This window comes from Ursus arctos, unplaced genomic scaffold (genome assembly GCF_023065955.2).
Source record: "Ursus arctos isolate Adak ecotype North America unplaced genomic scaffold, UrsArc2.0 scaffold_7, whole genome shotgun sequence".
In the NCBI taxonomy this organism is placed as follows: domain Eukaryota; kingdom Metazoa; phylum Chordata; class Mammalia; order Carnivora; family Ursidae; genus Ursus; species Ursus arctos.
This window is the reverse complement of record NW_026623089.1, coordinates 13,729,915-13,744,656: the sequence shown is the minus strand read 5'-3', so window position 1 is coordinate 13,744,656 and position 14,742 is coordinate 13,729,915. Positions and strand designations below refer to the sequence as shown.

Below are 14,742 nucleotides of genomic sequence, written 5' to 3'. Positions count from 1 at the left end.
GCCATTCCAGGTTTCCAAGCCTTTTTTTTTTTTTTTTTTTTAAGCAGTGTAGACTTTTTTTTATATCCACAGAACTTCAAGTTATAAACCACTAAGCTTTGGGCTTGAAGTGTACTGCTTAGAGCAGGGGGTGAGAGCCCCACCCATGTGGCCTCTCCTCACACAGACCCCCATCCCCACACACCCCAAGGTGACCCTGAAGCTCTTACGGGGACCCCTCAGGGTGCTGTCTGGAAACTCGCAGTGGGAGGACCGAGCCATAGGAGGCCAGCCTCCCAGTCTCCCAGGACTGAAGGAGTTCCAGGACACTGAGTACGGTGAAACCCAGACAGTTCCAGGAAAACCAGGACCAGCTGGTGGTCCTACCCAGCGGTGGCTCCTGCAAAGCCACCCCTCCCGGGGGCTCTTCTCTGGTCGGCTACGTGTAAGTCCCTTGAACAGGTGCCCCACAAAACTCCATCTTTCCAGGGAGGGGTAGGGTGGGAGCAAATGCCCAGTCTGCAGCCCCCTCCCCATCCAGGTCTTCTCTCCCGGGCCAGCTGATGCAGAAGCCAGCCCAGCCACAGGCTTGCGGACCCGGCGGTTAACTGCAGTGGAAAAGCTGCTGCTTTTCACTGATGCCCTGGCCAGAGGGGGCTGCTCCCTTCCAAAAGGATGCCTCCCAGTCTCTGGGCCCTCAATCTCTAAAGGGATGTTGCCACCCAGCCTGCGAGGCACCCAGGCCAACAGTTCCAGAAGCACCAGCCACACAACAGACAGCCTTTTCAGGCCCAGGGTGGGGAAGGGGCTCGGTGGGCTCACATGGCGAGTCCCGGGACCATGACCTCCCCACCCACGGAGGTGAGAGGCTGCCCAGCAGCCTGGCTGGTGAGAGCAGATCAGAAAGCAAAGATCATCAGCACGCACCCCTGCGCGTGGACGCGTTTCTTACCACGATATGGGAAGGGGACAGCGGCGTTATTCCTGTGTCCCCCAGACTCCGGGCCGGAGAGGAATATGCAGACGTCGGGGCTGTCTCTGAAAGGAAAGACAGAAGCCCTGCTTAGAAGCAGTGTGGGCTGAGCCGGGGCAGGAACAAGCCAGGGGCTTCCTGCTATGGGCGGGCGCTGTTGCCCCCGGGAAGCCTGAACCCCGCCACACACACGGCCTGTCTGTTCTGGCATTCGTTTGTGTCTGGTAGTCGGAACGACCAAATGAAACGTTCCTTCTCTCCCCGTGACCACCAGGCCTCTCACTAGGTCCCACCCAACTCCCACTTCTCACAGACGCTGCCCGATCCCCACCTGGCTTCACGTCCAGGCTTGTGCTCACTAAAGAGCCGGATCCTCACCGGGCACCACGAGGGGCCAGAGGAACCTGCAGCCGCCTGAGCGAACGTCTGTGTGCATTTTTTGGGAGGAGTATTCAGGGTCCTCGCCCTACCCCGCAGATCAACGAGCCCTATTACAGGAATAAAGGACAAGAACGCAGCTTCCAGAAAGAACGTCCTGGCTTCGTGGACACATCACCTCCCCCCTTCCTGTGGCAGGAAGCCGCATCACAACGTGGGGAACTCCGCTCTCTTCAGTGATCCTGACGGCTTTTGCCATCCACTATGGAAAACCGCGGCAGAAAGTCAGGTAGGTCGGCATCCCCGGACCCCGCACCTGGGGCCCCACAACAGACATGAGGTCAAACCAGAGAAGAGCCAACAGCAAAGCCGCCCGAGCATCATTGTGTCGATTGCCCGGCTAGTCTCGCAACTCTGCAGGTGTGGCCATTCGCCCTGACACCTTGCCAGCGCCCGGTGGCCCTCCCCCAGGAATGAGCGCCCAAGGAGAAGTCACACCGTCCCTGCTGGAAGCTCCACCCAGGACTGGCAGGGCCGGCACCGCAGCGGAGCACCGACGGCGAGAGACCCTAGGCACCCACAGATCCCCGGCGCAAGCAGGGGTGCCCTGCAAATACCGCTCCATCTAGTACGCAGCCTCCTGCCTGGTAGGGAGAAATGGGTGATTTGCTAAAACACACTGGTGGGCAAGGCAACCCAGAGGGTGTGAGGTGTCTGCGAAAAGCCCGTCCGCTTCTAGGGCAGTACGGCAGCGGCTCCATCTGCCTCTGCTACCACATCGCTTTGGTGAATCCCACACACTTACTGGGTTTTGTTTTTTCCTGCTCGGTGAGAACTCAAATAGCATCATTACCGTGGGTGCCAAATGGGCCGAGGGAATGAAATGAATCACGAAAGGGTGAACGCGAGCCTTCAAATCTGCACAGCCACCTCCACTCTCTGCAGGCATCTGGTCTCCCTCCTCCTGTTCCAACCCCTGGGAGAAAACGCGGAGAGGCGAGTATGTACAGTGGCCTGAAACCAACCGGCTGGGCAAAGGACTTCACCAGACATTTCTCCAAGGAAGACACACAAATGGCCAACAAGCACGTGGAAAGATGTTTAATATCATTAGTTATTAGAGAAATGCAAATCAAAACCACACTGAGATACGGCTTCATACCTGGTAAGATGGCGGCTATAAAGAAAAAAGAACGAACAAATGTTGGCAAGAATATGGAGACACTGGAACCTTTGCAGATAGCCAGTGGGAGTGCAAAATGGTACAGCTGCTATGGAAAACAGTTTAGTGGTTCCTCAAAAAGTCAAATATAGAATTACCATAGGACCCAGCAATTCCACACCTAGGCGTCTACCCAAAAGAACTGAAAACAGGGATTCAAACAGACACTTGTATGCGCACGTTCACTGTGATATTATTCATAATAACCAAAAAGTGGACACAAGCCAAGTCTCCTTCAACAGATGAGTAAACAAAATGTGGCATATCCATATGAGGGAATATTACTCAGCTGTAAAAAAGAAATAGGTTCTTATGCACGCTATCACATGGAGGAATCTAGAAAACATTATGCCAAGCAAAATAAGCTGGACACAACAGAACAAGTATTCTGTAATTCCACATACATGAAATATCTAGAATAGGCAAGTTCATAGAGACAGAAAGCAGATCAGAGGTTACCAGGGACTGGGAGGGAGGAGGAAGGAATGGGGAGTGCTGTGTTTCTATTCAGAGTGAGGGCAAGTGCTGCAAATAGTAGTGACAGTGGTTGCACAACACTGAATGCAATTCATGTCCCTGATTCGTACACTCAAAAATGGTTAAAAGGGCAAATTTTATGTTATGTATACTTTATCACAATAAAAAAATTTTCATTAAAAAAACTCAACTTGCTCGTCTTAGAGGGAAAGCAATTTCTGATTCCCAGGAGCACTCATGGCTTTGTGTTCTTGAAAAGAGAACAGAGATGTAAGCCCGGCTCCTGGCCCAGCCTGCTGATGTCCATCCTCTTTGCTAATCTCCCAGCCAAGGGCACCCTCTTCCATAGAGCAGGGGGAATCCAGCCTCTCTGCTAGGGAGTCCAGCCAGATGGTCCTTCCCGCCTGTCGGCGAGAACTCTGCCCTGCCCACGGCCCCTTGGGCAGCCTGCAGAAAGACGCCATCCAGCAGTGGGATCCACCTTCTCTCCACCTGCTACCTGTGCGGCCCGCGGCCATGTGTCCACATCCTCACAGAAGGTGTTGGAAGACACCAAATGTCTAATTGCCCAGTAAATCTGGTGTTGGCAATTAGCAAACAAGCTATTATCCGCAGACAAACCATCCACCCCGCTGTCTGCTTGGTTCTAATTATCCCATCACTCAGCTCTTCCCAGAGCACGTCCCACTGACTTGCAAAAGAGCATGTGTTGGGCCACACGTTGAACACATGCCTTGGGCCCCCAGAGGACTCCAGGATACGTGAGGACAAGAACCAAGGATTTTCTTGCTCCTCACTGTACCTCCCCCACCCTAACCCCTTGCTGATCACTCAACCAGGCCTAGAGGCAATGGACCCTCGTGGACCTTCTCGGTCAGAAGTGAAAATGCAGCTGTACCATGTGATGATTTAAAACTGATTTGCACAGAGGCTTGGAGGAGTAACATTTTCATAGATGCAGGCCTATCGTGCACGCCCACAACTAGAGCTCTCCATATCCCAAATCGAAGGGAACTCACCAGTTAAGGTGTACCAATTCCGCACAGGCATACGCAGAGCCAGGACTGAAGACTTTGTTCTATTATTTAACTGTTTAGGATGTCCGAGTGGTGCTCCAAAATTCATGGGGAAAAGAATATGGAAAAGGCGATTTCAGGCCCTGAGGGGTATGGACAATTTCTAGCATGCTAATCGTCTCAATCAAGCTGGAGAGCTCCCGTTCAGTAGGTAAGTAATTAGGAATAAACACAACAGGGTCCATGGAATATTATCTATTGATCTATGGATATTTGACAGATCTGAGATAAGAGGCAACAGAAAAAAGTTGATATATGGAATGTCTAGATGCACAAGGTACCGCCTGCGTGTCCTGGCCACCGACCACTTCCACATCGGCCATACTCCACAGTAAGACATACCAACTGTCACTAATTGTGGACAAGGAAAGCCAATACAATAACATCTGCCCCGTGAATACACCCACCCATGTGATATACCAGTTCAAGGACATACAGGGGGCCCGAGCACACGGGAGATGACAAAGAAGGCAAAGCTAAAAGCCCCCAAAGGATAGAGATTTTTAGAGTGCAGGCTTGGGGGCCAGAAAGGAAACTGATGGAAAGAGCACTGAGACCCATCTGTGGAGGTTGGGAGAGAAGAGTGGCAAACAGAGATTACAGAAAAATACTCCACCAGAAAGTGTCATCAAGGACAGAGCTGAGGGACCTGGGAGTTCTAAGAAATACCTACTCCACTGGTACAGCTACGTTAAACAGACACTCACAGTATCTTCCACGTCCAGCCCAACATCCCCCTGAAATGTGGTAACACAGAGGGATCTGATGATTTCACATCACAGAATCAGAAAAACCCTGAACATTTCAAGAATGCAATCAGCCACAGAATGATGGTCAAGCCAAGGAGAAAGAAACCATGAAGCTCTCTAGTAAGCCAAGAGAAAACAACTGCCAGGTCTCCTTTCCTATTAGTTTCAGATAATTTAACGTCACTTCTGTCTTGTGTATTTACTATGCGATTTTTTATTTTTAGTTTGTGTGACTATACAAATAATTTGATAAGGATGTTTCTAGGTTCACTCAACCCGGAACCCACCTCCTAAACACATCCTTCAACCGAGTCACTTTTAAAATAATTTTTGCAGCAAAGAGGGGTATGAAAATATCTTTGCAGCGAAGTAGAGGATATAAATAAGTAAAAGTCTGACTCAACCAACAAGTCTCCTGCCACAGGATTTTTTTTTTTAGAACCCCAAACCAGATAAGGGAGGAGAAACTAGTTGAACTTACTAGGTTAATATTCATTGCCTTAGGGGTGTGAGAATTAAGATACCAGTTTCATCAGGATTCCTGTTATAAAATGCCAGACATGTGAAAATCAGACACATTTTTATTTGCTCCTGGCTCTAATGACTTTAATCAAGGCAGATGTTCCTAAAATAAAAAACGGTCTTGATAAGAAACGTCAAAGCCAGCCATAATTCATGAACTCGCTTGTCATTCTTCTCTGCTGGAGACATTAGTCAGCAAGTGGCCGTGAGCAGAATTGTAGACTTTCTGAGATACATAAAATTGATCCCTCTCCATAAATACGACATTGAAAAAAAAAATGAAGACAGAACCGTTGGGGTGACTTTCTTCCACAAGGCTCTAGGCTCATGTGAAATGACAGGTGGTCTCAACAATGGTGACTCCCCAGCTTTTCTGAATAGCCCTTCTTTCCAGCTGCCAGATTTATGTATCTATCAAATAAATGCTCAATTTCAAAAGGATTTTTAAGGTCTGGTCCTTATGATTTAAAAAAATGCAATATATATTTTCATTTCTTTCCCTCGCTAGCTGTGAGATAACAGGTATTTGCTGAAAATTGCCTAAAATCGGGCTATTTGAGGTAAGCTCTCCCTTCCTCTTTCTCCTTATATGCCCTCCCTGCACTGTCATCTTCGAAAATTGATCAGCTCAAGGTCATGTGTAGGTTACGGGCAAAAATCTTTTAAGAACGAAAATAAAAAAAATTTATTACCCTATAACAGGCTTCATGGCTAGCTGAACTAATGCATTATTACTGTAAGCTGAACTTCCATTTCAGTAAATAATTTATGGTTGTTTTTTTTTTAATCACCATGGTTGATGTCCAGAGTAAATGGAAATTTTATTGGCATGAACTGGGAGACCCTCCTGGCTACAAAGAACACCGAGTGTAAAATAGCTGCTCTCCAAATGCTAAATAATAATTATGGAAATGAGTATTTATAGTGGCAGAAGCCACAGCACCAAGCACAGCCGGGTGGGGGGCACCCCCAGGCCCATCCTGACACTAGGCAGCATCTTCCACTTAACTACCCCCAAGGATGGTTCAGGAGATGAAGTGCCCCAACGAGAGAGAACTGGAGCAGCTGGATTTCCTGAGAGACAGTGAGCCCCACAAGTCCCTGCAAACCCAGACCATGGTGGGGGGGATTCACATGCACATGTGTGTCCGGGCCACTGTCAGGGGAGGTGAGGAAATGGTTTCTAGACCAAGAGTTCTTCCTACTAACCTTCATGAATTATATCCAGCAACCTCAAGGCCCTGACCCCTGGAACCCAGATCACCCCACACACAGTATTAAGATACTTCCGTCCACCTGGCTTCTGTTCCATGGACCTTGGGCTCATCTGAGCAGGGCTCTATTTCAATTCCTCTCTGATTCCTCAGCTCCTGACATGTCACAGGCATTCAATAAATGTTGAATAGTTGGACGGATGGATAGATAAAAGAATGGATAGATGGATGGACAGACGGATGGATAGATAAAAGAATGGATAGATGGATGGACAGATGGATGGATAGATAAAAGAATGGATAGATGGATGGACAGATGGATGGATAGATAAAAGAATGGATAGATGGATGGACAGATGGATGGATAGATAAAAGAATGGATAGATGGATGGACAGATGGATGGATAGATAAAAGAATGGATAGATGGATGGACAGATGGATGGATAGATAAAAGAAGGGATAGATGGATGGACAGATGGATGGATAGATAAAAGAAGGGATAGATGGATGGACAGATGGATGGATAGATAAAAGAAGGGATAGATGGATGGACAGATGGATGGATAGATAAAAGAAGGGATAGATGGATGGACAGATGGATGGATAGATAAAAGAAGGGATAGATGGATGGACAGATGGATGGATAGATAAAAGAAGGGATAGATGGATGGACAGATGGATGGAGAGACAGGTAGGTGGATGGAGAGTTGAGTGGATGGATAAAAGGATGGATGGATAGGTAGATGGACAGGTGGATTTCTATGTACGCTCAAAAGTGGATTCAGTGACTATCCACAGATCTGGAGGGGTAGAGGTCTTTCCCAACTGAGGCACTGACCCCTCTGAGTCAGAATGTTGGTAATGCATGTGCTGAGTTACCTACCTCCAACAACGTGCGATCAGCTCTCAAAGCACCCAGACCCGCCTGTCTCCTTAGACGGCCCCTTTGGCCAGTGCAACCACCATAGCTCCCAGATAGAGCTCCCAGACTCCTCCCTCCCGTCTCACTGCATTCTCAAGCCAAGTCATTCCTGTGAGAGAGTCTTCGCATCTCTCACATTCACTCCCTCCTCTGCAACTTCACCACCACAGCCTTGGTCCAGATCTTGCCGACACTTACCAGGGCTCCCTCCAGTGTGTCTCGGGCTCCCTGCTCCAGGTCCACCCCCCTCAAAGTCATGCTCCCCTGCAGGCAGAGCTATCTGGTCAAACCAAGGTCTGCTCAAAGTCCACCACTGTCAGGGCCTTCAATTCCCATGCCCCACAAGATGAAGTCTCTCCCACCACCAGCACTGGGCCCTTGAAAGTCCATCCCCGCTCCCCTCTTTGGCCTCTCCTCCTTCCATGGCCCCCCTTTCCTGGCCATAGCAAACCTTTTCACAGAGCCTGGAACATCTGTGTTTGCTCCAGCCCCATCCTGTGCCTGGAGGGCACCCCACTTCTGCAGTGTCTTCCAAAAGTCAGCTCCCTCTGTTTGAGGGAGCAGAGTCTTCCCTTCGTCCTCAGCAGGGAGGAAAGAGGAACTCTGTCATTGGCACCCGGGGATCAACCAGCAAAACCCAGGCTGGGGGAACTGCTACGTGACAAGAGCCAGGCTTCCCCAAGAAGTAAATTACAAAGGAAATATACAGGAAAGGAGGGGAAACCTAGAGATCAAAGAGTCTCAGACTCCTGATCAGAATGATCAAGAAAGTGTGTTAAAACAGATTGCTGGCCCCAACCCCACCCCAAAGTTTCTACTCTGACAGGTCTGGGACCACTGAAAATTTGCATTTCTAATAAGTTCCTCTGTCATCCTGATCAGCCCCAGGGACTGACTCCTACAGCTTAAAAGACACTTAAGAGACACAGTGACTCCAATCATTGCAATCCATGGGCCTATACTGGATCGTGGTTCAAATGAGCAATAAAAGAGTAAAGGGGGCAGCAGGGCCACCAGCTTGGGCAGCAGCGCCAAGGGGCAGGTCTCTCAGAACCAAGACAGCTTAGGAACAGGAAGGGCAAAGCCAGAGTTGGCTCTTTGGCTGTTGTTCCTAGAGGGATGTGAGGAAAACAAAGGGCTCCCGACGATGATGCAGAACTGGGCAGGCCAGGCAGCTGGAGAATGCCCAGGTGTGAACGGTCACCTCTCTCTGGACACACCTTCTCCCTCTGTGAAGTGGGAAGCCATATTCTCAGGGCTCTGTCACTATGTTTCAGTAAACAAAGGACATAACTCATGAGAAGCCTTCAGAAATAAATAACAGCCCCCACCCACCATCTGCTGCATTCCTTACTGGGGTCAGCTATTTATGCACAGTTTTGACTCTAGGCTCTTGTACAAGTTTATTCAGACTTACATCATTAATTTGAAATTATTAGAAATGTACAAACCCAGAAATCTACCAGGAAAGCTATCATAGTCAACAACCACCGAATGTGAATCTCGTGCCGAGCTCAGAGCTTTACAGGTCTGACTCATGAAATCCTGCTGTGTGCGGGGGCTGTGAGGTGCTGTGATTCTCCCATTCCATGGATGAGAAAAGTAGGGCCTACAAGGTTAAGAAAGAAGCCCATGCTGTCAGGATGCCACCCAGCTCCACAGTTCTCCAACTGCCTGCCCAATGTCATGTGTCCAACAGGTGCCACTGCTCGTGACAGATGAAGCTACAAGAGAGATGTGAACATAAATCCCCATTTCACAGATGAGCAAACAGCATGAGGAAAATCAGGAGGGCACAGTCACGGGCATTCCCAAGCCCCAGCTGGCTAGCTCTGCCTCCAGGCTCAGAAGACTGTGGAGCTTGTCTTTCTATGGACTCTGAAGCCCATTAGGGCTCTCCATTTGGAAACCCTTAATTCTTCAAATCCAGAGATCATGGAAGGGGCTGCTGATAACATGGAAGTTAAAGGTACAAGTTCAGAGTCAGAAAAGCTTGAGTTCAAATCCCAACATAGCCACTTCCCAGATGCATGGCTTTGGGTGAGCTACTTTATTTCTCAGCACCTCGGTTTTCTCTCCTGGAAACTGGGAGGATGGGCGGATCACGATGATGGTGATATATTTTATAGGGTCGCTCTAAGGACAGAATGAAATAATACCTATAAACCCCGTGCATGGCAAGCACTCAGTAAATTATAGATGTTATTTATTATCATTACCATCATCATCATCATCATCATCAAATCGGTCCAACTGCTGTCGCAAAATAGGCCATGTGCCTACACCAGGGGACTGGCCGGGCGCCCACAGATGTGCAGTGAGCGAATGCATTTCCTTTCAACGGTGCTTCTCCAGGCTTGTTAATCAAGGATAAAAAGACCCACTGGACAGAAACTTGGCACATGGAACCCTCAGGGAAACTCCAAGCGAGGGGAACAGGGCTGGTGCTGCCACGGGTGAGAGAGACTGTCTGGTCCAACTTCACTGCTCAGCCCATCTGCTCACCCCAGGGGCACTTTCAGAAGGAAAGAGGAGGATCTGGGAAGCCACCTGCCCCACTCCCACCAGGGAATGAAATGCAGGCTCTCCTGTTCTCTACAGTGAAGCACACTTCAAAACTGAACAAGTCGATGAAAAAGCTCTGCCCCGCTCCAAGGAAAAGAGGCCACCTCCCTGGGCCCCGGGAAGACCCTGGCTTAGCCTCCCCCAATTTCCATCATGAACAGCCTTGGGGCGGCTCAGTCCCCAGCGGTGCTGACTGTACTGAAGTTATAGACAGAGGCAGGGGACTCTTTCACTTCCCAAACATTCGCTATCTGTCCCTGGGGAGAGGTAAGGGAGAGGCAGAACAGGAAGTGAGGGTTCGGGGAGACAACAGCTGAACCTTCCTGATGAGAGAGAGTTGTACCATCTCCAGGCAGGAAGGGGTGCCCTTAGCCCAGGTGTGCCCCCAGCTGGGGAACCCGAGCACGAACTTCCCACGCTCTGCCCGTGCCCTGCCAGCTGAGACCCTCTGGAGAGGGTCTTACCAGAAGAGACAGCTTGTGCACGGCACAAAGGCGCCTGCCTTGGGGGAGGATGTCTCCGAAGCAGAGCCGCATCACCCCATAGGCAGGGGTACCATTTCTTACCACAACGGAACCACCCCAAGCCATGAAATGAAGGGCTCTATCACCTAGAGTAGGCGCCATTTTCCAAGTTTCACACCCAGAGCAGATCTTTTTCTAATAATCTAAGAGGGAGCTGTGGCACTTAATTGTCAAACGGGAAAAGGAAAAGCCTGGTACAGCACTGAGTTCCCCATCACAAGAGGGGTTCAACCACTCAGTTGGAGAAAAACTGGGGGTGGGTGGGAACTAGACTGTATAGATTCGTGCATTCAGCCTAGATCCACTACGCACATACTAGCCATCAGGAGCTGTGTGGAGGCTGTGTCGCAGCGTGGTGAAGCCCAGGGGAGGGCTCGTCCAAATCCCAGCTCACTTACTTACTGGCCTTGGTGGATCCTGCTGTGTCTACCCACAATCCATTTCGCTCTTCTTAACTAAACCTCAATTTTACATGACGATCATGGAGGCTGGGGCCGGGGGGGACCTTTCCCCAGACCCAGGGCTGATCCCGGGTAATCGAAACCAGCCATGGAGAGCCCCTTCCCCTTACCAACAACAGAAGTCGGAATGGGTTTGTGACCCAGTTTTGGCCCATGGAGTCACCTGGACGCTTCTGGGAAAGAAATATTTTTACTCTAAAGCCAGTGCACTGAGGAAGAGCCTGTGGGCACCATCTTGCCACCAGCCTGAGATGCACATACCATCAAAAGAACCTCCTTCCGTTCTTGACAGGGTCCATGAGCTGCCAAATGCACCTGCCTTGGGGCTTGCTGGTCTTCTAGACTTTCCATTCCATGTCCTAACTAATTTCCTTTTTCTTGAAACAAGATAAAGCCAAGTTTTCCATGCTTTGCAGCTAAAAACAGATTCATAGTTGGGCAACCTTGAACAAGTTACTAAACTTCTCTGTGGCTCGGTTTTCTTTTTGTATTAAATAGGGTAATAATAACTTTTACTTTGCAGGATTAATAAATATTAAATAAGAATAATGCAGGCAAAGGTCTTAACAAGTGTAGCTGTTATTACTTATACAGTGTCTCGTTTTATCCTTACAAACAACCCAATGAGGTAGATAATATGTAGCTATTAGCCCCATTTAACAGCAGAGGAAACCATGGCACAGAGAGGTTAAGCATCTTCCTGAAATCACACACTCCTAAGTGCCTGTCCCCAATGCCTGAGCTCCTTCCCTCCACCACACTCCAGGCCCGAGGTTCCAGGACTCTGTAACTGGCCAGAGTCTGTACCCAGGGCAGCTGGCAGCACTGCACGCAAGAAATGAGAGCTGCGGAGGGAGTGGAATCAGGGAGGGGCTGCGAACGGGCATGAGCTTCTTTTCAGGGTGATGAAAATATTCTGGAATTTGACGGTGGCAATGGTTGCACAACCTTGTGGATGTCCTAAGAGCCACTGAGTTGTATACTTTAAAATGGTGAATTTTATGGTAAGTTAATTTTTTTATGATATGTGATCTCAACTTAAAAAAAAAAAATCGAAGAGCTGCTGGAAACCACCCTGTAAGGAAAACTGTCCCAGGTCCCGCCTGCACTCAGGAGCACGGTCTTCCTCCCTGGAAGCAGACGTTAGTCACCCTCACCCACCCTGGTCACCACTCCCTCCTGCCCTCCCTCCATCCCTGGGAAGCCGCCAACCTCTCTGCCTGGCAGAGTCCACAGCGATTCTCCCAGAACTTGTCCAGCAGCGGGGCTGGCTGCCCGTCCCGGACTCTGCGAGCGCACAGGCTTCTCCCCAGACACCCTGCTCTTCGGCAGCGTGTGGACCCGGGCCCAGGACAGGGACGGCGCCCCAGCCACCAGCTGTGTTTTCACTTTTCCCCTAGATGCTCTGGACAGAGCCAAAGGCCATACTCCATCCTGATGGAGAGCTGCACTTGGACGACTTGTCAGGGCTTCTCCCGCAGACAGGCAGTTTCGAGGGATTCTGGAACCCATGCTAGAAGATGCCCAATAACCTGCAGCCGTAACTAGCTGTCAGCTGAGGTCACCGCCCCGTCTTGTCAGGAGGGCAAACCGCATCAGCCTTGGAACATTCTTCTGTGTAACTACTTGTATGTGCTGCTGCCCCTGAGCCAGGGTCCTGGGGCTGGTAGGTGTTCGGGAACCTGACTGAGATATTGCTGCTTCCAGAAGATAGAGAAAAAGAGAAGACAAGGGCATGAACCATCCACTGCAACCTGGACAGGGGGGACCCATAGGGGGAGCTCCCCAGGATACTGGACATCCACAGGAACCAAATGCCCTCTCTGCACCGGTGGCCTGGCCCTGTACACAGAACACTGCTCACATGGTAGCCAAACATTTCCACGCTAGCAGGAGGGACAGAAAGTCCTTTCCGAGACTTTCAAAGATTTTTTAAGTTTAAAATCCCTCATTCTTACTCTGTTTTATACAAAACCTTCAGTGAGGGATTGGCACTCTTACAAAGAGAGAATTAGTAAACTGGGTTAAGATATTGGTTAACTTAAGATTTTGCTAAGGTAAGCCGGCATGGCAAAATTTCAAGAGAAACTCCTCTTGAAAGGATTTAAAATAGAGTATCTACTTCCAGAGCGGGAAAGGGAGATAAAAACAAAGAAAGAAAACCAATGAACAATTCCCCCAGGACCAAATTTGCTCAAAGTCTTTTCCAGGGGAGTGAAAGGCCATGCCGAGGTACTTGCCGGGGAGTGAGGCTGACTTCCTCAGGCTGCTCCACGAGCCGCAGGACCCAGAGTGTCTCCCAGAGCATCTCCAGGCCCACCGGAGACCAAGCAGCTTTGACGAGGTGGGCGGAGCCTACCCGTACTACAGGAACATACTACGTGAATCCCCAGGAAAAGCTGCATATTCTGTGCTTAGGAGCCACAGGGAGGCCACGCAGACGGCCCCGGCTGCCCACACACCCCCCGGAGCATGTGTGCTGTACGTGCACAAGTGGACAAGCCTCCAGGACCCTGTGCCAGCCCCTGCAGTGTCCAGGCAGGCAAGAACCGAAGCCCGGGGAATGGGACTTTGCACCTCCCCCCCACCATCCGCAGAGGGCCAGCTGCCCAAGCCGGAGACTAGGAAAGACATCTGTAAGCCCAGGTGGTCTGTCTGTGACTTTTTGTTACTATTGTCCCACAGGCCTGTCCCTCCCAGGGCGCAGGCCTGCCTGCTTCATTAAGCCCAACCCTGTGTGGGGGCAGCTCCTCTGACTTCATTGTTATCTTTAACAGCTCCTTCTAGAACTCAATTAATCAACAGCCATCTCCTCTGCAGAGCAGAATGCTCCAGACCCGGAGTGACCGGCCTGACTCACGACAGGCACACCCCCACGGAGACGGAATGTCTGAGCGCAGGGCCGCGACCTCCCCTCTGGGCGGTGACCCACAGGAGGTGCTCACAGGAATGCTCCCAACAGGAAAAGTGGGAGCTGGTGACAGGGACACCTGCTCAGGTCCGTTCTCCCTGCCCTCGTCTCCCTGCCTCTCTCTCCCCACAGACCCAGTCTAGAAGCTGTTGATGGTGTGGACACAATGTTGAGGACATTCTGTGTTAGTGAACAAGAAGATTCTAGAAGCTAAATATGCAGTGGGGAATTTCTACCCAAGCTGAACATATCCCTGCCCTAGCACCCAGCAACTCCACAACTAGGATTCTACTCAAGAGAAGTGTGCATATATAGGCATCCACAAAAAGATCTGTTCCAGAATGTTCACAGCAGGGTTTTTTTTTTTTCCATACTCACCAAAAACTGGAAGCAATCCAAACATCCATCGATAAGAGAATGGATGAACCAAGTGTGGTATCGCCGTACGATGAAGCAGTACTCTGCAGGGCAAGCACTTCAGGGTTCCCTGGGAAGTTCATCCACGAGGGCGCACGTGAAACAGCCCCCCATCCCCCTCAAGCCCTGCGTGTCTGTCCGTGCTCTCCTCTGCCCCGTCCCCAACAGGCTGCCATTAGTCTTGTCTCGTGGACATGCCTCACATGCGTATTTAATTCATGAGAATCCAACTGCGAGTTTTCAGGCCAAAACAGGGTGAATGATTTCAGTTCAAAGGTTGTAATTAAGAAAACCGTACAGTTCTATTTACCACTCTTTGTTAGACACTGTGGTAAGTGCCACAGGCGGATT

General features: G+C 50.0%; 1 protein-coding gene across 2 annotated transcripts in view; it reads right to left on the bottom strand.

The window, feature by feature from the left end:
- The window catches only part of HSPA12A (heat shock protein family A (Hsp70) member 12A), a 63,699-nt gene that overhangs the window by 31,656 nt on the left and 17,301 nt on the right, over window positions 1–14,742 (bottom strand). For both annotated transcript variants that reach the window (XM_026494215.4, XM_044382181.3), the window contains exon 2: window positions 932–1,017. In XM_026494215.4, the coding sequence (XP_026350000.2) occupies window positions 932–1,017 (86 nt within the window). The remainder of the gene's footprint in view (window positions 1–931; window positions 1,018–14,742) is intronic.